At 38.0% G+C, this 24,966-nt stretch overlaps 1 protein-coding gene across 5 annotated transcripts in view; it reads left to right on the forward strand.

Annotated features, from left to right (window-relative positions):
• NFYC (nuclear transcription factor Y subunit gamma) overlaps window positions 1-24,966 on the forward strand; it is a 63,595-nt gene that overhangs the window by 24,222 nt on the left and 14,407 nt on the right. For all 5 annotated transcript variants that reach the window (XM_079113542.1, XM_079113544.1, XM_079113543.1 and 2 more), the window contains 4 exons: window positions 9,335-9,447; window positions 17,548-17,619; window positions 19,426-19,539; window positions 22,560-22,655. In XM_079113542.1, the coding sequence (XP_078969668.1) occupies window positions 9,343-9,447; window positions 17,548-17,619; window positions 19,426-19,539; window positions 22,560-22,655 (387 nt within the window). In that variant the 5' untranslated portion in view covers window positions 9,335-9,342. Of the gene's footprint in view, window positions 1-9,334; window positions 9,448-17,547; window positions 17,620-19,425; window positions 19,540-22,559; window positions 22,656-24,966 lie in introns of those variants that run through there.

Genomic DNA, 24,966 nt, shown 5'->3' on the forward strand with positions numbered 1-24,966 from the left:
GCTACATATAGAAAGAAATAAATTTTTTTATTTGTATTTTGGTGCCGGGGTAGAAATAGATTATATTCCAGGAGTGGTTTCTTGGGGAGAAAAAAATGAGCTGTCACTAGTAAACGTGTATATTTAATTTTCTTACAGTTGTACTGAAAGGCGCAAGCCTCTTTTCAATGCTGTTCCCCCCAACACCTGAAATTTTGGTTATAATCCAGAATTTTTGGTCTCAAAATTGCTGTTTTCCAGGACATGTTTTCCTTACTCAGAATCTTGGAGAAATGAAATCAACAGAGAGCTCTTGTCGGAGCTCAAAACAGAGTCTTTTGTTTGGGTGGTGGGGCCAGGTAGGTAGGGGAGCTACTCTGACCTCTGCTTTTTCCATATCTTCTACAAGATAAAACATCCATTTATTTCTAGTTTCTAAAAGTTTGAGATGTCAAAAAAATGGCCTAAGAATTTAAATGTTTTTGGATTAGTATGGAGGGAAAACCTCTGTAGCTACTGATCACTGATGTTCCCAGGGATTTAAATTTGAAGCATTCCCACTCATATTCAGCTTTAGTTCTTTGCTTATGTGGAACTTGAACATTCACTCTAAGTTTAGTAGTTTAAGGGACTTTTTAAAAATTATTTCATATTTGTTAAAAAGATGGAAGAAGATCTTTCTTCACTTTAATAGTATTTCCATGTATCTAAAATGGTTTGTAAAGGAAATATATTAAAAACAAAGCAAGTAATCTCAGTGAGAGAGATAAAGAAGGTAATTGGGTCACTTGCTACAGTACACAAAAGAGGTTGTCCTTAGGCTTGATACTGTACCTGGGACCTTTCAGGCTGAGACTTAGGTGTCTCATCCACCAATTCTGACCAGTAACGATGATATGCCATCTGGCATTTCTGTGAAGCTCAGTGTTTTTTGAGACCTTCTAACATGTAGTGCCCCATTTGTACATTGTGACTGATGAATAGTGGCCCTGAAACGTTAGGTGATTTGTTCAAGATCATAAACATCCAGTTGGCCGGAGAGTAAGAACCCCCATCTGATAGTGTCTTTAATCTTGAACTTTACTGCCCCCCAGTGTTTGGAGTATTCATATGTACTGCTGATCCAGCTAAAAACATGCAAAGGAAAAGGAGAAAAGAGTGGCAGAGTGTGGAAAGGGAGACAAAAAGAAATAGGAGAAGGATGTTTATATGATGGGGTGTAGTGTAATTAGCACTTCTCTTCTGTGATTGCCACAGGGATGTTTAGAGCAAGTGGATAAAAATGATCTTTGGGGTTAAGGATTTAAGTCAGTATCCAAGCTGAAATTGTTCTTCTCTCTGAACAGTTTGAATACACATTACCTTAAAACAGTGCAAAAAGTGAGAGCAAGCAAACTAATAAAGAACAGAATTTTAGAGCCTTTGCATTACTTTCTCCACTATTTACTGTATTGTGACCTTAAGGAAGTAGTAATTTAAGGCACCCAATTCTTAGCCTTATGTGTAAAATTAGAATGATTTTGATAAATTTATGACTGAGCTAAGTGAAGACCAATTGAGGGTAATTTATGTGGCAAGTAGTTTGTAAATTCTAAACTTCTCAAGTTGGCATCTTTGAAACATTCTCACTTCTCCTGGACACCCAAACACAGAATACTGCCAGAAACTGAGCAGGAGATTATTTGTAAATTTCAGAAGGAACCGAGGAAGCAAAATGGCTCTTTATTCTAGGATACAAGTTAACTTAGGCTACAGGCCCTATTTCTATCTCTAACCCATGTTAGAATTTCCTTTCAGTCTCAGGACCTGAAAAACCAGTTACTCTCCATTCTTCCTGCAAGAATTTATTTACTCTCATTAGACTGGAGGGGCAAAGAGATTCAGATTTATTTCTGTGGGGCAGGAGGTGCTGGGGGGATGTTTAGAGCAAGTGGATAAAAATGATCTTTGGGACTAAGGATTTAAGTCAGTATCCAAGCTGAAATTGCTCCTCTCTCTGAACAGTTTGAATACACATTACCTTAAAACATTACACATTACAGGGGAACCATGTAACAATTGTGTGATCAAGGCACACGTTTCAACCTCCAGTACTCAGTTTCCCCACTAGTAAATATGAGATAAAACACTTAACAGGGTTCTAAATATTATATGATCCTTTTTCTTTAAGGGACCAGATGATATTTTAGGCTTTGCAGGTTGTAGAGTTTCTGTTGTAACTCACATCTAATGAATGTTGCTGTGGGCCACATATGTCTTGTGGGCTGTAGTTTTTTTAATCATGCTTTAGAATGCTTCATTAAACATTTGGTCCTTGTGTACCACCCTGCAAAACAATGATAAACATGTTTTATTGCTGTCATATATGCAGGAATGGTTTAAATTTGAGTATTCATGAGGTCATGAGGAAGAAAGTGTATGAAGTAAGATGCATGCGTACTTTTTTGTGTTCCACAGAAACAAGTTTTAAATGTTGTGTTTGTGCTTTTATCACTTGTGTTGCATATACCGGTTACTATGCCTTTATTTCCTCCTCATATACTACACCTGTGCTATATGGCCCCTGTTTCAGAGACTGGTTTGTAGTAGATATCAAACAGAAACATGTTTTTGAAGGAAAAGTGACCCCATTTCCAGTTTTAAAATGTCCTCGTGATCACATCTTGAAGAACAACAATGTCAGCCAGTTCCAATCCTTAGTCTTTAAAGAAGCATCAGTATCCAATAGGTGCAGTTGAAAAGCAGCTTCATTCTTGCCTCAAACACTGAACTGGGTATTAATCAGAGTAGGGGAAAGTAAGACATTATTCATTTTGGGGGTAAGGACTATATAATAGCCTGCCAGTATGACTAGCTAGTGCCCAGCTAGAAAGGGTTTAGAATGTAAGTAATAAAGGTTTCTGGCACTGGGCTTGGTGCTTTCTTGCTTAAGTAGAAACTAAATGAGCTTTAAGTAAAAAGACTATTGCACCTTCTTTTCTTGCCAGTCACCTAGCTTTCCCTTGTATACATTCATGTGTTGCATCTTCAGGTAGTAAGTGTGTAGAACTTTCCTACCAGAGCATTAGATGTATGTGTTCAGTTTACACGATTCTAGAAGTAGCTTAGAGGAGTGACTGGCCCAAGACCACTGACTAGTTGGTATCAGGGCAGTGTACAAACATAGGTCTTTTAATTTCCAGAGCAGTGTTATTTTTTTCCTTCTGTCAGCTTGAGGTTAACTTAACTTATTGAGACTTGAAATATTGTCTAGCCAGTATGATTGATAATGGTATATGTCCTAAGTTCTATCTGTATAAACACCAAATTGTTGGTGGAATTGTTTGTTTTGAATGCCTCAGTCCTCACATTTATTTTTCACTTTTTTTTTTTTTGTAATTTGGAAGAATATCTAAAGTAACAAGTACAAATAAGATTAAATTCTATCCACTTTCTTCCTTTTCTTTCTGTTTATTCATATTAATGTCCTTTTCTCTTTATTTCTCACTCACTTTTTTAAAGCTAACATCCCAGCAGTTTTCGCTAACTCAAATGAAGAGAACTGGAGCTAATAACATCAATGGATACCTGAATAGTATTGGAATATAAGATGCTTATGACAGTGACAGAGGAAGACTGTTCAAAATTCAACTCAGAAAAAGGGAATGAAGAAGATATGTGCTTCTGAACATAAGGAGATACTTGTTGATACAGGAATGATTGGTGACACTGATAGCCTAAAGGCTTATAGCTTTATACATTGAATAGGGAAATACTAAGAGGACATGATGGTACCAGCACTTAGGATTGCTTCTCAGTCAGTCCTGGGCTAAGATTTATTTGTTTGCATTTAACAGCGAGAATATTATTTTTAGGTAAAACTTGATGCTCAGGATGGGTGCTTTAATAAGAAGCAGCATTGGTCAAGAATTGGACTTTATTTTATAGGAACTTCCTGTGGTCTTTTTTTCCTTGAACAGTTATTGTGATGCCACCAACATCTATTTGGTTTTAATTACTTCAAAGAGCTGTGTTGTAGATTTAGGCATATTACAAAGGACTTTGCTGTAGACAATGAGGTATATGCCAAGGAATAGAGAGCTGTAGCCTAAAGGTACAGAGTTTTGGAAATCAGGTTAAATTTTGCAGTAAAACCTAAATTTCTTTGTATTTTATAAGCTTGGTAATTTTGATATATCCTATTCTGTGCCCAGACATCACTAAGGGAAGATTTGATGAACATGGTACCTGTTAAGAACAAAAACCTGAAAGATTCCAAAGAATCTTAAAAGAGAAGAACTCTGCTTTTGGGATGTTATAAAAACTGCTTATGTCTCTTTTTTATTTCTTCAAGAATGATGAAGAGTGATATTAGAGTGTTAAAAACTAGATTACCCACTTTAAGTGGTCTGTTTGAATCATCTTACTTCTTCCTTCATGATTTTTCTTAATTTTGCTAATCGATGACCAGACAGAGGTAATTAGTATTTAATCTTCTACTATTTAACCTGTTGTCATTAATTTTTCTAACTTTGCTTATCTATCCAGGGTACCTTTTTGAAGAGCTTCTGGCTTTCAAAAGACTTACGTTTGGGATTGGCATACACCCCATTTCCAGCCTTTTAGTCTGCCTTGCAACTTCTAGGACCTTCTTGCATGTGTGTATATTTGTGTGTGTGTGTGTGTATGTGTTTCTTTCTGTCATCCCTTTTATCTTAAATCCACTTTAGTAAGTCAACTGCAAGCAGCTTTTCGATTAGAGTCCTTTTTGCTTTAAAGATTCAAAGAGCGCCTCATTTATTCTGAGCTTCCTATACAGCTTATAACCACTTCCTTTGGTTGTTCAGGCAATCCCAGTGAGTCTCTCTTGGGATTAGACTCTCTAAGCTGCCCTTTTTTCAGAGTGACTCCCTTGCTCTTCACTCAGTAGTTATCAGTCTGTGCTAAATGATATGAGGGATCCAGAGATGAATCATACTCAGATCCTGTCCTATGGTTTGTTCATCAGAGCCAGGCATGGTGGCAAACTCCTGTAATCCCCGTGACTCAGGCAGAAGGATTCAGTTGGAGGCCAACCTCAATAAAGACTAGAGGTATAACTCAGTGGTAGAGCAACCCTGGGTTCAGTCCTTGGTACCAAAAAGAGAAAAAGGAGCATGTATACCAGGAGGGGACATAGACATAAACATAAATAATGATCATACCAGGGTTTTGTATGAGGGTAGAAAGAGAGCAGCAGATCAATGATTTTAAAGGTTCATAGAAGGAGGGACCACTTCCAGACGAGGATATTTAAAGAAGACTTTGTAGAGAAATGGTAGTTGAGCTGAGCATTGAAGAAACAACCTTTTCATTATGGACTTTGATTCTTCCTTTTCTAGTTGTGGAAAGCAAGCTTTTTAAAACAGATAAATTAAGAGGTACTAGGATCTGAGAGTACTTCTAGCAACAACCATTCACTACTTCAATTTGGCCTTACCTCATTATTAAACAGTTAAACAGTCTTATTCAAGGATTTATAAAGTAATTAATGAACATGAATAATAAATTGAATATTAATAATGAATTAAAGCTGGGAAATTCTATATCGCATTTTTCATAAGAGTGATCTAAGATAATTGTGACCCACGTGGTGTTTTACCCAGTGGTAGAGATAGTGACTTTACATGGAATGAAAATAATCCTGGAATAAATCTCTTGTAACTTTTAAATGCATGCTTTCTTTTATCACCCAGATGAACCCAACACATTTTCCATGGGCCACTGATGTTATAAATGGGCTACTTCTGTAGTAAAATAAATACATTGCTTGGCTCGCTTATTTATTTATTTAGGTACCAGGGATGGAACTCAGGGAGGTTTAACCACTGAGCCACATTCCCAGCCCTTTTGTATTTTACTTAGAGATAAGGTCTCACTGAGTTGCTCAGGGCCTTGCTAAATTGGTGAGGCTGGCTTTGAACTCGAGATCCTCCTGCCTCAGCCTCCTGAGCTGCTGGAATCACAGGTGTGTGCCACCTCACCAGGCTTGCTTGCTTATTTATTTATTTATTTATTTATTTATTTATTTATTGACAGGGGGTCTCACTGTATTGCTCAGGCTGGTCTCAAACTTCTGGGCTCCAGGGACCCTCCAGCCTCAGCCTTCCTATTAGCTGGGTCTACAGGCACATGCCATTACACCTGACTTGGTCTAATGTTTTAAAACTCAGTGCGGTGAGTGGATCTGCTTTAGGAAGAGCCTTTTGAATAAAAGTACTCACCTTTTCCAGGAATATACTATTAACTATGTGCTTAATCATCTCTGCAAAGATGCTAGAAAATGTGCTTCAAATCTTTTACCTTTCCTTTTTTCCTCAAGAGAATCTGGTGTCCTAAATAGAGTACTTTTGTCTTTTGAGCTTAGGAATTTATTAAAAAAAAAAAACAAAAAACTAAAAAAACCAAAAAAAAAAAAGACAAGAGGTTGCTGGATGGAAAAATTATAAAGACTATAATTAAATCTGAAGCTCAGCTGGAACTTACCTTATAAATTAAACTTAATGTAAAGAAGAACATTCAGACCTGTCCAAAGATGGAAAAGAATGCCTTACCAGTAAGCCAGTTTTCTGAACTGGAGAGGCAGGCACTCACATTTAAGTGGGATGACCACTTAAGGTAGAGAGTTGTGGGGTTGGAGCAGAGATTAAAAAGGAGTTGTGAGCACCATTTAGAGGAGTGGACCCACTTGTCTCCTGGTGTCTTTTCAGTCCTAAACTCTGATGTGATAAAATATATGGGGCATTAGCATTGACTTGTATTTTTTACTGTTATCTTCCCAAGTTAAAACTTAACATTTAATATGTTTTTTAGTTACAGAACTATTTGATAACTTCTGTTTTGGTCACAACTCCCTCTGCAACAGTGTTGTGGCTCTGAGCCAGCCATAGATTCATTTGTTTATTTACTGCACAGATGTTTAGGGACTGATCTTGCCAGCATATCCAGAGTTGGAGCAGTTCAAAGTTTAAATTTGAACCAAACAGTTATTGTAAAAGTGCTTCTTGAATTGTGTACCATTGTGATGTATTTGGGAAGGTCAGAGGACAGCTAAAACTTACTACCAGACTTGTAAATCTTAGAGACCTTTGTACTCCTTTTAAACCTACCTGTCATTAACAAATGCATGAAGATGTCATGGCAACAATGCATCTTCCTCCTTTGGCTCTGTAGTAGTTTGTGTGGAAGATTGTGCTAAGATCATACCTGTCCATGGACGTATGTAGTGAAAGATTAGGTTATTTTTTGAGCTTTTTCTTAATTTTCATTTCCAGAAAAAAAAATGTTATTTGCCCATTTAAAGAAGTTTAGATTGTGTCACTCTCTTCATTATCATGAATGCCTTGTAGGAAACTATTAACAAAAATAAATTAATATTCTCTAGATTACCTTGAATTCTTTGTTGTAAATGCATTTAAAGTTGTATATAGACTATTGTATGTGTTGATAAGAGGAAGTGTCATAAGAGCTGAATTGAGGGAATCTCACTGGGTTATTTACGATTCAAGATTTTATCTAGTCGTTTCCAACTGTGATTCAACACTTCCCTTTAACTCCTTCCAGAAACTCCAAGAACATATTGCTTCCCAGATACATAAGAGTCCTTGTTGATGTATAGAGCTGTTTATAGGCCTCCAGCATCAAAAATTGGCTCCAAACCTTTTCCCATTACATCATCCCTCACTAATGTCATTACACCAGAGTGAAATCTGCTTTGAAGATTATACTCCTGTTTTCCTTCCATTTCTTTCCTCTCTCATTTTCTTTGGAAGGAAAAGGGGAGGGGAGTGAGAGACCTCTGGGACAATCCCAGACAAACATTTAAGATTGAATTGAACATCCTTTTAGGCTAAACCTAGATTTGTACCTAGATTTGTCAGACTTTCTTTTCATTCTGCTGGTAGAGAGTGATCTACCCAGCATGCATCCACATGGAGTCTTGAAAGTGACACATTTGATCATGTGATACCTGGCTTTGGTGCCTTTTCTTTTAACCCCTCAGAATTAGTTCTAAACAACTTACATAGCTGTCTGCCAGCATCCTGTTACTGGCATGTTAAGCCTTTTCAAATAATTCCCTGGTATAGAAATTCTTAGGAGATCACCAAGTTTCTCATTCTTTGTGCCTAATTACACTGTTGCTTGCATTTAACTATTTGCCAGATAAGCATTTAAGCCATCTGGAAGTTGTTTTTTTGTTTTTGTTTTTTTTTCCTTCCTTTTCCTCCATAAATTTTTAAAGACATTACAATATTATCTACAGTTATAACTGATGTGGGGATCCATGTTTATCACAAAACACTTGACCAAGTGTAGGTTTTGTCTCTCTTTGTGCTAATTTTAATTCACCATTGTTTCAACTGTCTTTAAAGCTACTGTTTGCTAGTGTATTGTGTTTGGCTTTGTGCCAAAGCAAGATTCACATCAGGAAAGAATTGGGAAGTAGGTAGTTTCAGTTCAGACTTCATGTCACCCACTGAGTAATTGACATGGTCTTTTATACTTTTGTCTTTGACACAGATTTGCCTTAGATTAGAAGTAATAATAATCATTAATAACTCCAGAGAAATGGGACTATAGTGTCCGAAACAAAAGAATAAATTTGGTTTTTTTTTTTTTTTTTTTTTTTTTTTTTTTTTTTTTTTTGGTGCTGCTCGGGATTGAACCCAGGGCCTTGTGCATGCTAGGCAAGCACTCTACCAACTGAGCTATATCCCCAGCCCCCTGGTTCTTATCTTTTAAGTTGGGGGATGACATTTTTGTTTTGTATGAATTACTGGGAACCCTTACCATATCTGCTACAGGCCATGGCTTGGGAAGTCATGGAGAACTTGGAAAAAACTTTGAAAGTATGGACTAGACTAGGGCAACAAAGTCCTTTCCCTACTCCCACAAGAAGTTAAAGGTCTTGATTTATATTTTGATATTCTAATTGGAGCTCATTGATTGTCTCTGTGGTATAATCAAGACTGAAGGGAAGGTGAGGGGAAGGAAAAAACAACAGAATGAATCAAACACCATTACTCTATGTATGATTACACAAATGGTATTCCTCTACTTCATGTACAAACAGAGAAACAAGATGTACCCCATTTGTTTACAATAAAAAAAAAAAAAAAAGACTGAAGGGAAAACTTTCTTCCAAATGTTTTCTGCTAAGATTTGAATCTGCCAGAAATCTCTAGTAAAAGTATGTATACCTTATCAGATTGAAAAATTAGTGAAAACTCCATAATGGAAGATAAATTACTCCATAATGAAAGAAAAACTCCATAATGAAAGACAAAAAGTCTGACTTCATTAATTTCTAATGTGTCTCATGTCTGTGTGTTTTCAGTTATCGAAATGTCCACAGAAGGTGGGTTTGGCGGTACTAGTAGCAGTGATGCTCAACAAAGCCTCCAGTCCTTCTGGCCTCGTGTTATGGAAGAAATCCGGAATTTAACAGTGGTAAGGAAAAATGAGAAACTTCTGAAGATGATTTTAAAAAACTTAAGACTAAAACATTTTCATTTCAAGCATATTTACAAAGGCATAGTGCAGTCCTGACCATAGTACATTCCTATAGGAGAAAATCTTACCTTAGGTAAGATAGCTACAAGGGTGTCCTGTATCATCTTCGTGGTGTTCTTTAGGTGTGTAGGTGTATAGTGGATACTTTGACTTGGATGTTGTCTGATGTGAGGTATATCTTTTACAAGAAGGGCAGTGATTTCACCTTATTGAAGTTGATGTAGTTCTTTTTTTTTTTTTTTTTTTTTTTTTTTTTTTTCCTAAGTGTTTATTTTTCTCTCTATCCATCGCACTGTGCTGGGGATTCAAACCCCGGTCCTTCTGCATTTTAGGCAACCACCCTACGGGTTGGACTATATTGTCAGCATGATGTAGTTCATTTCTTATTGCCTAATTTAGTAACCCTACCAAATTTCTAGAACTTGGGGGAAATAATTGGCAATTTATTTATGAAATCAGTTGTGAGCCAGACACTCTTTTGATGTGCTAAAAGATACAAAATCAGGGTTTCTTATCAGCTGCATTATTGACATTTTTGGCCAGATAATTCTTGTTGTGAGGGGCTATCTTGTGTATTAGAGAATGTTTAGCAGCATCTCTGGCCTGTACTCACTAGATGCCAGAGGCACCTTCCCCAAGTTGTGATCACCAAAAATGTTCCAGACATTGGCAGATGTCCCTCTGGGATAAGATCAACTCCTATTGAGACCAATGACTTAGAAGGATCAAATATAATCCTGACCCAAGCTTGTAATTACAACCAGACTCGTTTACTCCATAAGTATTTATTAAATACTCACTGACTTGCTTAGTGATGACTCCTGAAGCAGTAAAAGGAAATGTGCTGTGGGAGCGCAGAGGACACACTGCTTTCTTCTTGCTGATTGAGTTAGGGGAGGCATCAAGTAAAGCCAACGTATTTGTTGCATCTTAAAATATCAGTAAGCATTCATCAGATTGAAAGGATGGCAGAATAGCTCTTGGGCAGTGAGAAGGGATCTATAAAGGCGTTGAGGCTCAGAGCAGAAAGCTTTCTGTTTAGAGGAGCAGCAAGAAGATCAGAGTACTGGAGGTTCTTACATGAGTAGTGGAGGTTGCGGGTAGGAGGACAGGGTATGAGAGTGGTAGTAGAAGGTGAAGCAAGTTAGAATTGGAGAATTTTCAGAGTACAGCATCATGTCCTTAATGAAGAATGTTCCATTTGGTATTATTTTAGCAAATACTGAAGGAACTCCCTACATTGAATATGTCATTCCTACCCTAGAGGTATTAGCATAATGGTAGAGACGATACTGAATTCCTTCCTGAAGTGAAGCTAATACTGCAATTCCTTAGGTTTAGTGGCCTTTAGTCTCTGATAAAACAAATTTGCTCAACAAATATTTTTCACTTACCATAGCTATGCTAAATTCTTTGGATCCAGTATTATGCCAGTCACACAAGATCATTGCACTCATGGAACATGAGTTCTGTTGAGACAGACTGAAAACAAATAGAAGAAATAAATGGGCTGGGATTGTGGCCCAGTGGTAGAGCTCTTTCCTAGCACATGTGGGGCACTGGGTTTGATCCTCAGCACCACATACAAATAAATTAATTAAATAAAAAGAACAAGCTAGCTTCTCACTGTGATAAATACCCACTAACTTCAGAGGTAAAAAAAACTTATTTCATATTTTGGATATACCTGTGGGTGGTGTTTATTTACATAAGGGGTTTTCAGCAGGGGAACTCGGCTGGGTCTTTTCACAGTGGCTTGTTTTCAGAGTGGATTTCCAGTGAAAAGTCATTGTTTCTCTTTAACAGTCTCAAGGTGGTAGTTATATGAACTGTCTCAAAAGAGAATGGAGAGAACAGTGGCATTATAAAGTTAAGAGTGGGGTGTTTTCTTCAAAAATTGGGAAGATAATCTAATGGTTAAGCTTCCTGGGTTTTGGTGCGAGAGTCAGCCTGATATAAAACTGACAGTATGGCAGAACTGGCCAGTGTAGAAGTCTATGCACTAGCGTGGGCTCAGGAACCTAAATCCAGGATCAGGGCAGGTGGCTAGAGAGGTTTAAGCTCAACACTTTTAACTTTTTTGTAATCCGTTGAGCTTTGGTTGATTGGTTAGTTAATAGTTATGATTAAAAACAAAACAAAATTTTACTACCTTAACTATTTTTAAATGTTTGGTTTAGTAGTGTTAAGTATATTCACATTTTTGTGAAACACATCTCCAGAACCTTTTCATTTTGCAAAACTGAAACTCTCTACCAATTAAACAACTCCCCCATCCCTTAGCCCCTGCTAACCACTGTTGTTCTTTCTTTTCTATGAATTGACTGTTTTAAATGCTCATGTAAATGAAGTCAAACAGTATTTGTCCTTTTGTGATTGGCTTATTTTACTTAGCATAATGTCCTCAAGGTTCATCCATGTTGTGCATGTAACAAGATTTCCTTCCTTTAAGACTGAATAATATCCCATCATATGTGTATGCCACATTTGTTTATCCATTCATTTGTCCATAGACAGTTGAGTTACTGCTACCTCTTGGCTATTGTGAATAGTGCTACTACAATTATGGCTGTGCAGTTACCTTTTTAAGACCCTGGGCTTTGATTTGTTTTTTTTTTTTTTTGGTGCTGGGGTTCGAACCCAGGGCCTTGTGCTTACAAGGCAAGCACTCTACCAACTGAGCTATCTCCCCAGTCCCTGGGCTTTGATTTTTAACCTACTGGTTTCCTTTGAAGTTTTCAATAATGCAGATTGTTTTATTAACCAATTTTAGCACCTATACATTTAGTCTATCAGAGGTTTAAAGAGGAGTGATTACTTTGAGGCATTCAGTTTTGTTTAGGTTTGGGATGGGGGAAAAGAGTAAAATGGGAGTTGTTCTTAATCTTTCTTCCATTGATTACTAGACCTCTATTGTGCTATGGCATCATCTGTTTAGAACACTCTCTGGCATATTGTAGCTGTACAATAGTATTTGAGTGAACCAGACTCTTCCATTTCAGATTTAGTACAAAGCAACATCAGTTACAAGTTTTAGTGAAATGTGATCCAGTAAAGTCAGGATGATTTTTCCCTTAGAAAGCCTTTCTTTTTCCTCTGTGCTCAGGACTCTGTAATTTCAACACATGGAGACATCTACTTCTTTGACTGTACCTCTCTGCCTATGCAACATGACTATACATTTTGACATTTCATCTGTGCCCTTCCAGAACTCAACAGTACTTAAAATCAGACTTCTTCAAATATGTCATAATCTCTTAGATTAGCACCTTGATATGTTTAACAGATTTAAAAAAAAAATCCATTATGTTTAAACTATCCAAACATAAGTTTAACTTAAAAGAATATTCATAAGGTGTTGTTGTCTAAGACTGGGAAACATATTATTCCGAAAACAAGTAATTGTAATTTGCTAGATGATGTATTTCAAAAGCAACAAGAAAGGGTCATGGCTAAAGAGATCATATCATTTTTCCCTAGTAGAAATGTGAAATGAGGCAGAAATTTACAAAATGGTCAGTTCCTTCACCTTACTGATACCACTCTGGCCCCAGTAATTTTTGTCTCAGTCCTACAAAAGCAATTTATCTTTCATCTCAGCTTGACCATTGTGTTCCCTCATTCTTAAAAGCTCTCTAGTTGTCCATAAATCCAGATGTTCCTCTGGAACTGAAGTTGGCTAAAAGCCATCCCTAAATGATAGCATACCAGAACAAATGTATATAATACTGTATATTCCTGCTCATGCAGAACTCTAGGAACAAAAAGGAATAGACTTCTTGAAGTTAAGTTTTACCCCTCTGGATTTCTTTGGAAGTGGGGAAAGCAAAACCAACTTTTGTCTTTTGGGAAGTTGAGTGGGGATGGTGATGATGCTGAATCTTGATAAGTCTAATCTTCCCCTCACTTATTCCCTGCATTCTATTCAACCTTTAGTCAGCTGTAAGTTCATACCTAAGTTACTTTCATTTATTGACAGTGGCATCTTTTCTTTACTCAGTGCCTCCAGATTGGACAGTGACATTTTTAACACTACCATCAAACCAGTAGTTATTTAAATGGGAACTTGGTGGAGACATCTGGTGGGCTATTATAAAATGAGCTCTGTATTGTGGTTCTTAACCCTCACTGGACTTTGGTCATTAGGGGAGTTCTCAAAAATGATGCCAGGACTCCACTCCCCAGGGTTCCTGATTCCTTTGGTCTTGGGGAGAATCCAGGCGTTTCAAAAGCGTCCCATGTGATTCCAACCTTTAGTTAAAGTTGAGAATCACTGTTTTCAAGAGGATTAGAATCTTGACTCTCTGGAGTGCCTGGGCTGACTGGGTAGACCTAGAAGAAATTTCTCATTGTTACATGAAACTGGATTCTTTAGTACAGCCCTAGAACCATTGACTTTTTTTTTTTTTTTTTTTTTTTTTTTTGGCTCCTACTGCTCATTGAGTGAATTCAAGCCTCTTGAAACTTGTTAGTTTCAAATGGCAGCATATTTAATATAGTTCTTTGTGGTCAGGAGCATAGAATGTTCTGAGAGAGAATCTGTTCCTTTGCCTTACTGATATCACTCCTAAAAGTAGGGGAGAAAAAGTCAGTGCATGTCAGTTGTTCTTCCACTTGGATCAGCATCAAGAGTAGGAGTTAAGTGGTACTCACATTAATTGTACGACTCACATGAGTTGCCAGTGACATGGGCAGCATTGAATTGAAGCCAGTTTAGTGGGCCTGTCTTCCAGTACTGGAGGGGCTCCCCTCATCAGAAGCTTACTGTGAACTCTTGTTACATGTAACTGGAAAGTTGGGATAGAATAATAGAAAACTGATCTCTGCCAGCAGTGGTGATTCCACTCCCACCCCCCAACATATCTCAAGATCCACTTTTGTCACACCAGCCCTTGAGATCTCAGGGTTTGGGGATCATGAAAAAGTTTTTAAACTGGACACAGGGTGCATGCCTTTAATCTTGGTGACTCAGGAGGCTGAGGCAGGACGATCAAAAGTTGCCCTTCAATTGATGAATGGATAAAGAAACTGGTGTATATATATATATATTTATATATATATATATACATACATACATACATACAATGGAATATTACTCCCCCATAAAGAATGATAAAATTATGGCATTTGCAGGCAAGTGGATGAAATTGGAGAATATCATGCTAAGTGAGATAAGCCAATCTCAAAAAACCAAAGGAAGAATGATCTCGCTGATAAGCGGATGATGACACATAATGGGGGGTGGGAGGGATTAGTGTTAGTGTTAGGGTTAGGGTTAGGTGTAGGGTTAGGGTTAGGGAGGGTGGCAAGAATGGAGGAAGGAAGGACTGTATAGAGGGAAAAGAGGGGTGGGGGGGAGGGAAAAGAGGGGTGGGGGGGAGGGAAAAAATAACAGAATGAATCAAACAACATTACCCTATGTAAATTTATGATTACACAAATGGTATGCCTTTACTCTATGTACAAGCAGAGAAACAACATGTATCCCATTTGTTTACAGTTAACCTCAGCAACTTAGTGAGGCCCTAAGCAACTTAGCAAGATCTGTCTCATAATTTAAAAATGAAAAGGACTGAGAATGTAGCTCAGTGGTAAGTGCCACTGGGTTCAATCCCTGGTACCAAAATAATCATAATCATGTCGTTGTCGTCGTCGTCGTCGTCGTCGTCGTCGTCATCATCATCATCATCATTATCATCATTATCCCTGGTACCAAAATAATAACAATAAGAAGAAGAAGAATTAATTGCTCACAAATAAAAGGTTCAGGGTTGGAGGCTTAAAGCAGAACGTTTTGTAAATTTCCACCTCATTTTACATGTCTATTAGGTGGAAATGACACGATCTCTTTATCTGTGATCTTTCTTATTCCTTTTGATTGAACAATAGAAATGATCATCCTTCACCTTCTCTCTGGCATTTCAGGGTAGCATCATTATCTTGCATGATGTGCCACACAAGAACAGGGATTGATTTCTATGATAAAATGTTTTTTAAAAACCCCTTCAGAGTCTGACTCCAGTCCAGTTTTCTCTTTCCTACTGCTCCCCTCTGCATTCATTTAGGTCATAAGTCCAAAATTTCAGTAGTACATGTTTTTTGAGTCTCTTTACTCCTGTGCTTGTTATTCTGTCTGAATAACATTCTCAACATCCTGCAAACACAGTTCCCATATTATCCCTCCTATGAAACATTGTCCGGCATTCTCCCTTCCTCCAGATGGTTTTACATTGTTGCTGGTTATTTCCTTCTTGGTACTCCTGTGGGATTTACACCCTCTCCACTAATAGTGGATGGGGATTGTAATGTTTTTGTGACTGTCTCTGATAAACTGCAAACTTTTCCAAGGTAGCAGTTGGTTTGCATTTTTCTCATAGTAGTAGATATAATACATTCACTATTAGTTGGGTTACATGAATGAGTAAATGAAAGAGGAGAAGAAAAAATAAGAATATAAAGAATATGTCCTGCTGTCTCACTTTTTGACGAAATTTTAATAAATTGGACCTCTAAGCTTTTCTCGCTCTAGGATTAGTTTTAGTAGAGATTTCATGGAAAATGTTCATACCTAATTTGGAAAAGAAAAAGATGAAAAATTAGTATTTGACAGAGCTGAGTGATAGCCAGGCAGCTTGTTGGGTTTGCATAGAGAAATTATGCAATGTAATTAGATATCTTGGTGTACGTTTTATCCTAATAGTTGTTCTTCCTTCTGTAATCATAAAATGGATTCTGAGAAGCCTGGTGATGTTTTTCCAAAATGCCTTCATTTCACATACATTTGAGATTTTCTGTTGGTCTTAGAAAAAAGTTTATTTGTACTTAATAATTTCATCACATCTCAAAAGAATAGCTTCTCTTTCCATAATGTGATGATGCAGATTCTCAGGTGATCATGTTGGGTTTGATGAGTCACATTTTGAACCACTTATAGAATCAATCATTTGACACCTAGTTCCAGCAGAGATTTTGCTGATCTTATTCTGTGCCTTTGGACCTTTCTCTTCAATACAGCTCTGAAACTCAAAATTGATTTTTATTTCTAGAATTGCATCCATCATTGGACATATGTTTAAACACTAGTAGTTTTAAAATAAAACAACAATAAAAAGGACTTTAATTGCACATAATTGAGAAGTGCCGGTCAAAAAGCCCTTTCTTAAATCTTGACAGTGAAATTGTGTGTTCCCCCTACGCGCAAGGGCTGTTTGTTAAGAAAAAGGCAGGGCTGTTGCTAAAAGGCAGGTGGTAAATTCACCCTAACACTTTTTCCATAACCTTCCTCCCACACCCTGAAATAAATTTTGGAGATAGGGAGACCTTTGCTGCTATGATGAGAAAGGATCCTGACCCTGATTCTGCTAATGCAGAGGTCAGAAAGGGCCAGTGTTGCACTAGCTGAAAAGGTCTGTGGATCACTGTGGTCAGGTGCTTCTGACCTTGGCCCTTGCTCTTATAGTCCCTGAACAGAACGAAAAATTGACAATTTAGAGGAATGCTCCCTGAGGCAGAAATCTGTTTTAACCCATGTATTGCAGACTGGTAAACTTTCTTGGAAAAAGAGAGAAGGCTTTTATAATCCACCTCTATATTGCACTGAGGCGTAGAACCTGATATTGGTTGGGGCTGCCTTTTATGTGGGCACCGTTAGAGGCCAGTATAAGTTTTCTCTCCAACCTTATAATTGTTCGAAGCTCTGTATGGGTTAAATAAAGAATTTTTTCCAAATAACAGAATGAATCAAACACCATTATCCTATGTAAATGTATGATTATGCAAATGGTATGCCTCTACTTCATGTACAAACAGAAACAACATGTATCCCATTTGTTTACAATAAAAATAAATTAAAAAAAAAAAAAAAAAAGAATTTTCCCCCCCTGGAATTTATATTTTTTTCATTTCATCTGTCCTTCCTCTCCTGCCCTATTTCCTGAAAGAAGAGTCTAAAATAGTCAGTATTTGCTACTTCCTGTGATGCTCTGCCACCTTGTTGATTGTCCCCACCACTTATGTACCTCTTGTTGCTCATTTCAGAAAGATTTCCGAGTACAGGAACTCCCACTGGCTCGTATTAAGAAGATTATGAAACTGGATGAAGATGTGAAGGTGAATTCACATTTATTTTTATGATTCATATTGAAGCCAAAGTGATGGATAGGGTATTACTCATTTCTCTAGAGCTCAGAGTTTAATTAAACAAGGAAAATATTGTTGTTGTCTGTTGCTTTTTTAGTTTCATTTGATTTCTCTCTAAAACTAAGTGAACTGAAATTGAACTGTTTTAATTATTATATGAAGCTGCTCTGAAATTTAGGGATCTCCTGTTTTTTATAGATAGTAAGAAGATACTGGGTGTTTGGTTTTGATATCAGGTGGCATTACCAGTTATTACTGTGCAGTGTAAATGACTTGTACCATGACCATGCAGGGTGGCACATACTTGTAATCTCAGCTGCTTGGGAGACCAGTGCAGGAGGATCTCAAATTTGAAGGCATCCTCAACAACTTAGATCCTGTTTCAAAATAAAAATAAAAAGGGCTAGAGATATAGATCAGTGGTACAGCACCCCTGGGTTCAGTCCCCAGCACAGCAAAAACAAAACAAAGAAAAGCATGTATTGTCATATCAACAGGATAGTACCATCATCTTATCATCTTTTGTTGTTTTTGTTGTACTGGGGATTGAACTCAGGGGTGCTTTACCGCTGAGCTACATCCTCAGCCCTTTTTATTTATTTTAAAACAGGGTCTTGCTAAGTTGCTGAGGCTGACCTCAAACTTTTGATCCTTCTGCCTCAGCCTCCTGAGTCACTAAGATTACAAGTGTGCATCACCTTGCCTGCTCATTTTAGCATTTTATTGCAATCTCTGGCTAGTTAATCTGAGCTCTTAACAAATTTCTGATGATGACATTGCACCTGTTTGACCTTTTAACCTGTGAGTTTGTTTTATATGAGTGAATATTTGTGAGAAGGTTTCCTTAGGATTGGCCATTTCTATATTCCTAGGAGGCCACCTCCCATTACAACTCTTAGGAAAAGAATAGCTCTGTCTCTACCTCATTACCTCTCAGAATTAACGGTCTCTTGCATTTAAACAGAAAGCTAACAGTCCATAGCAATTTCCCCTTTTATTAGCGTCCTTCTTCCTCACAGCAACCCTGTGAGATTTGACAGGAAAAGAATTCTTCATTCCATTTTACAGATATGAAAGTTGACACAAAGGTGAAGTATTTTGCCCAGCATGATAGCACCAAGATTCAGTTCTCATCTCCTGCTTCTTTAACTCTGGAGCTCTTTTTGTGATTCTTCCCTGCACACAACACTTCACCAGGAGTTTAGAGACTTGTTTAACTTAAACTTGAACTTGGAAGACAGACACATTGATATAACTTCATTGCTTGAGCTCTTACTACATACCAAGCCCTGTGCTAGGTACATATGTCATCTCATTTGATTTCCATAATAACACCGGAAGGTTATGCTCTTTTTCATTGTGAGAAAGAAAAAGCCCAGAAAAATGAGAAGTCTTGAGATTTTACCTATGTCCATTGGCTCTTGAGCTCATTATCTTTCCCCATATTGTCTCTCCTTGGATTAGAACCTAAACCCTACCACTTACTGACTCTGTGACTATGGTCAAGTCTCTTCCCATTCCCCAACCCCTTGTTTCTTTGAAGAGCTATTAAGAAGGTAAGAAAGCACCTTGCATAGGGCCTGTAAGTATTCTTTGTCCCTTTTCCCTTCTCCCTTTTCCCTGCTTTGTTCCTATTCATGGATTTATTTTACCTTGAAATTTCCTGAGGCTATCACATTCTTATTTTTTAACTTTTGCCTCATGGCTTCCATGAGGCAAGAGAATGGTTTGAATGATTTGCTGGTGATTGACAGGGAGGGCCTACGTCTGTTGCAGATGATCAGTGCAGAAGCCCCTGTGCTCTTTGCCAAGGCAGCCCAGATTTTTATCACAGAGCTGACTCTTCGAGCCTGGATCCACACAGAGGATAACAAGCGCCGCACCCTTCAGGTAATATTGCAGGCTTACATTGGGAAAAAGCAGCTGCCTTTGCCTGCTTCTCTTGCATGGCTTTGGACCAAAGATTGTTCTTCCTTTGGCCTCTGTCAGGCATCTTCCTCTGCACTGGGACCCAGGCATACCTTACAGCCATGGTGATACTGTTTCCTTACCAAGATTCTTAGTTTCCAAATCTTGCATGATTTTCACAGCTGGTGACTGAACTCTTCACTTGGTGAGCCCTCATCTAAACAGAGTCTCAAGTTATAGGATATTTATCTGTTTCTAGATGTAAAGAACTTTTGGTTGAGAGACTCCCGGAAGGGACAATCCCAGGAAGAATTTGTAGTCTCACTGACTTCATTAGCTTTTTTTGTTCCTTGTCTGTCTTCCTGGAAATCCTTTTGTTTTCATTTTCTTTTTCTTTTAATCCAGCAGTCAGCATTCGTATGGTATGTAGAACCCTTGGTGATTGGCTCTGCAAACCATCTCTCATAAGCCAGGTCCCAATTCTGGGAGAAAAGATTTCCCAGATACAAGAGGAGGGATTTGACAGTTACAAAACTGACAGTACTTTAATAATAATGCCAAGAAAGTAAATTGTTTTCTCCTCATTTCCCTTTACCTACCAAATTGAAAATACTTGTTTTTGTTTATTTAGTCTACGGATATTTACTGAACACCTGCACTGTGCTAGGCTATGGGGAATAACAGTACATAAAATAGATAAAAATTCCTACCCTGTGAAGCCTGCATTCTAGTGCAGTAACACATTGTGGCATAGAGTTAAGGTTTGTCTACTTTATGAAATTTTAAAGCAAAAGAAAAAATAGGGAAAATATATTGAACTCTAATGTATGTGAAAATTACAAAACAACAACCACAAAAATATTGCCCTGAAAAATGTCTGGATCTAGAGAGATCCTGTAAAAGTGATATAATCACTTGGAAAAACTATTTGGCACTTTCCAACAAAATCTATTCTACTCTGACTGCCATTCTACTCTGAGATGTGCATATTAAAAAAACGTGGACATTCCTGTGTAGAAATGTTCATAGCAGTCATTTTATACTAGCCAAAAACTGGAAGCAACTCAAGTATCTATCAGTTTCTGTATTATTAACAAATTCTGATATATTCATGAAAGGAATTACTTCTCATCAATAAAAAGAAACAAAACATTGTTCCATATAGCCTGGATGAATCTCAAAAATAGGCTAAGCAAAAGAAATCAGAGGAATAATTTATACTTGTAGAAATCAGAGTTGTGGTTGTCTCAGGTTTAGGGGCTACAGGGAAGAGGTGATTTGCTGAAAAGAGTTAAACGGGAACTTTCTTTGTTTTTATCTGTATTATCTACCTGGGTTTAGATTTTTGTGTTTTACTGAAGATGAGTAGTACTGAATGTTAATATTAAAAATGCAAAATGTGGGAAGCTGGGCGTAATGACACATGCATCCTAGCAATTTGGGAGGCTAAGACAGGAGGATTACAAGTTCTAGGCCGGCCTCTACACTGAGGCCCTCAGCAACTTAGTGAGACCCTGTCTCAAAATGAAAAGGTCTGAGAATACAGCTCAGTGGTAGGGCTTCTCTGGGTTCAATTCCCAGTTACCCTACCCTGCCCAAAAAAAAAGGGCAAAATATAAATTAAAATATAAATATTAATATATCTATATTTTCAGAATACTCGAGTCCATTTTAGTGTATGTTTGAGGTGATTATCATCTCTTTTACTCCCTTCATTGCATCCATTTAGATAGTTTGAGTAGGTGACATCATCAAGAATGTAACACTGTATTGTACTTATCTTAAATGAGTCCTGGCAGTCTTTAAGATATGCCCTGCTTCATTTGGGAGGGTTTATTATCAAGCTGGTTGTTGGCAAGGAGGGCACACTAGAGTTTTGCATTTCAGTGGCTTGGGGCCATCATAGATACCAGAGAAGGAAAAACCAGAAAATTTCCATTCCCTATTTGTCTGATGAGTCACCTTACTTAAGGTGTGGTATATAAGAAGTTGCTACAGATTTGTTAGTGTGTTGATATTTTTCTGTGAAAAATTTCAAACATAAGCAAAGTTTACAGTGAACATCTGTTTCTTTACCACCTAGATTCTACTGTTAATATTTTACTCTACTGGTTTTATCCCCATATCTATAACTATCCATCCATTGAGTCATATATTTTTAGGAAAACTTCTGTTTACTTTCCTAAATACTTCAGTTTCATTAGAGTTCAGTGTTTTTTCTCATTGCTTTTCTTTTGCTTTAAATGTTTCAGTAAAGTACACAAATCTTAAGTACATACAATGTGTTGGGTTTCAATGAATATTTTCCAATTTTATTATTTAAAGGAAGGGAGTGTCACACTTGGAAAGAAAACCTTATCAGGACAAACCTTGGTTTTGGTATTACTTAATCCCGTAACTCCTGTGTTCTCTTCCTGTATTGCTATTGTCGTAGTGATTTCAGCCTTCAACATTCATGTTGCATTAAACCAGATTTAAACCATGAATTTATCACTGCAGTTTTGAATTCCAAAATAAAAATCATAGTTTTACAGGGGCTAGCATATATAGATCTAGTGATAAGATTGGAACTACTTGTGAACCAAAGACAAAATATTACTTAGGGCCTAAGAGTGATTGAATGGATAGGCTGACCTTGACAACCGTAGAATAACCAAAGACCTCCTGGTTAAGATTGTGAATTTGGCTTCATTTAGTTGGAGGAAGGTATTTTGACAGATCCATGGAGGACCTTAGTACCAGATCAAGCAGGAAGACCAGTGAGTGGTTGGAGGCAGAGATATCCATTTTAGAGCATGAGCTACATGTATCTCTCCTTTGATTTCTGTCTAACAAGTTTGATGATTTGAAGTTCTTGAGTTTGTGCTAATTTCAGTTATAGATATGACCAGAGGTATTTAGTTTGACTTAGAAGTCATCTATATTAATTGGAGGTTAGCATAAATTCAGATGAACTAGTTCACCCCATGGCCAAGTTTTCACTCTGCTTTTCTTTATTACAGAGGAATGATATCGCCATGGCAATTACAAAATTTGATCAGTTTGACTTTCTCATCGATATTGTTCCAAGAGATGAACTGAAACCTCCAAAGCGTCAGGTGAGCTGGGGAAGGTGTAGCTGTGCCACTGACTATACAACCTTGGCGTACTGCCGTAATACCTGCCCCTTCTCCTCTTTGCACAAGGCATTTGCTCTTCCTTTTGCTCCTCATCTTTAGTCCAGATCCATCCTTAATATCTTCTGCTACTCATTTATGGATACTTTTAACTCAGTGCCTCTGCAGTAGTGTTTCAGTGAAAATAGGTGAAATTAAATTCAAAGACATTAGTTACAAACAGTATAGTGAAGTGCTTTTCAGGGTATTGTTAGGAAGTCTTATCAAGAGTTCTTAATCCGGGATGGGAGAATATTCCCAGTCAGTTATGGAGATTTCAGATTTTTAGAAACTGCTTTTATGTGTATCTAGTGGTATTTGGGATGAGTGGGTTTCTTATTTTCTCTTACTCTGTATTTTGGCTGTTCATAGTGTCCTGACTGCACATAAGAACACATTTTGGGGTTTAAGAAATACCATTGCCCAAGCTTTACCCCTGTCATCTGAATTAGGATCTGTGATGCTGGCACCCAGGCATAGTACCTTTTAAAGCTCCCCAGGTGATTTTAATGTGCATCCAGATTTGAGCACCACCACTGTAACTGTTTTCTTGACAATCACAAGAAAGAATGTGTCTGCCCTGCCCCTCTCCAAAGGTCACACCAGTTGTTGTTTTTTTTTTTTCCCCTGCACTTGGGTGCATATAGCTCTTAATGGCAATTGTAATAGACCCCCAGTTGTGTGAAACCCATTGTTTTAGGCACTCAGTTTGCATGACTCATTAGGTATAGTAGAAATGTTTGGGAAATAGTGGTCGAGTCATGCAGGAACAAAGCTGTACCTTGTTCAGCTGCCTTTGTTTTGTTAATAAAATTTTCAAAGTTTTTAATGAGTTATTGCATAGTATATTATCCTTAGAAACAGTTGTTTGGTGACAGCTATTCTCCCGTGTTGGCCTGTGGGCTTTCAAAGTGTAGAACAAGTGGGCATCCTAGCCGGCCTTAATTCTGACCTTGCACAGGAACTTTTGGGTTAGCAAGCCCTATGTTGCCTCCTTACTGGAGCAGGGTGTGCTTCACTGCAACTGTTTTTTCTGGGCAGTCTTTGCTACTGTAAACATCCTTGACTGGAAGCTGTAAGTTGTTCAGAGGAGCTTTCAGTCGGATGTTTACAGCGGCAGGCTGCCACGGTCGTCTCCAGCTGCGCATCCGGAGACATTGCAGGTTTGTGCCCCCAGACTTGATTCCTCCTCTTGGGGTGCTTCCCTACTCTGAGAAGTCACAACAAGGACTCAGATCACTTCTCTTCCTTTAGAGCAAACAGTACATACCACACTCCTGCTTTCCTTGTCAGAATTTTTTCTTCTGTGTCCATCCTAAGCCCCCTTTAAAAACAAGGTGGCAGGCTTGCTGATGAAATTAGACTTTGCTCACTTTCATTGTGCTAACTCCTTGTTCTCTGTGGGCTGCTTGCTGAATGAACCGGCTGGATAAAGGGGTCTTGTCCTATCCCTTCCTCCAAAGTACTTCTGGTTCTCTCAGGGTGTCAGGCTCAGAATGCTCTGATCTTCTCCTTTTAAAAGTGTGTCTAGCTGAAACAGCTCCTTGCTCCCTAGATTTAGTTCTTTGTAGGTGTTTGAGCTATTGATTGGCATCCTATTTGGGACAGCTGCTGCCTGGTCTTTGAAAGGTTGAGATTGCTGAAAGCTGGCCTGAAATTCTAAGATAGCATTTTTAATCCTCTGTAGACATGAAGTTTTCCCAAGCTCCAAATTAGTTGGCACCTCCTGAAGTCCTTTAAAAGCGCCTACTCTCCAAAACTCACCCTTTCTGAAGGAGGCAGCAGTTCACTCTTGCTACTAAAGCAAATGTACTTTTTTCCCAGTCTGGGGCTGGCTGCACAACACTGTAGTAATGGCCTTAAGCTGTGATGCTGCACATTCTCTGGCATTTTTGTCAGTTTCAGCTTCTGAATAGATTCCAAGAACAACCCCTCTACTTAAAAGAGCCACTGCCAAAGTTGAGCAAATTCCCCATTCTGGATCAATCCAGTCATTTAGGGATTGTATTAGCACTTGGGGTATTATCCCACCCCTGGGAAAAGGAACTAGCCAGAATACTGAATTGTGGGTGTAGGGCCTGTGTCTTCTCACAGATGCTTGGGTATCTCACTTTTTCTTTAGAGAAGCAAATAAAGACTGAAAATAGAAAGTAATTTAGGCCTGACTTCTGCCCCACTAAACTATGGGTTGAAAGTTCGTCCCTTTTGAAATGTCATTATCTTTTCACCCATTTCTTTAAAGCAAGCGCAGTCA

The sequence above is a fragment of the Sciurus vulgaris genome (genome assembly GCF_902686455.1).
Source record: "Sciurus vulgaris genome assembly, chromosome: 1".
Taxonomy (NCBI): domain Eukaryota; kingdom Metazoa; phylum Chordata; class Mammalia; order Rodentia; family Sciuridae; genus Sciurus; species Sciurus vulgaris.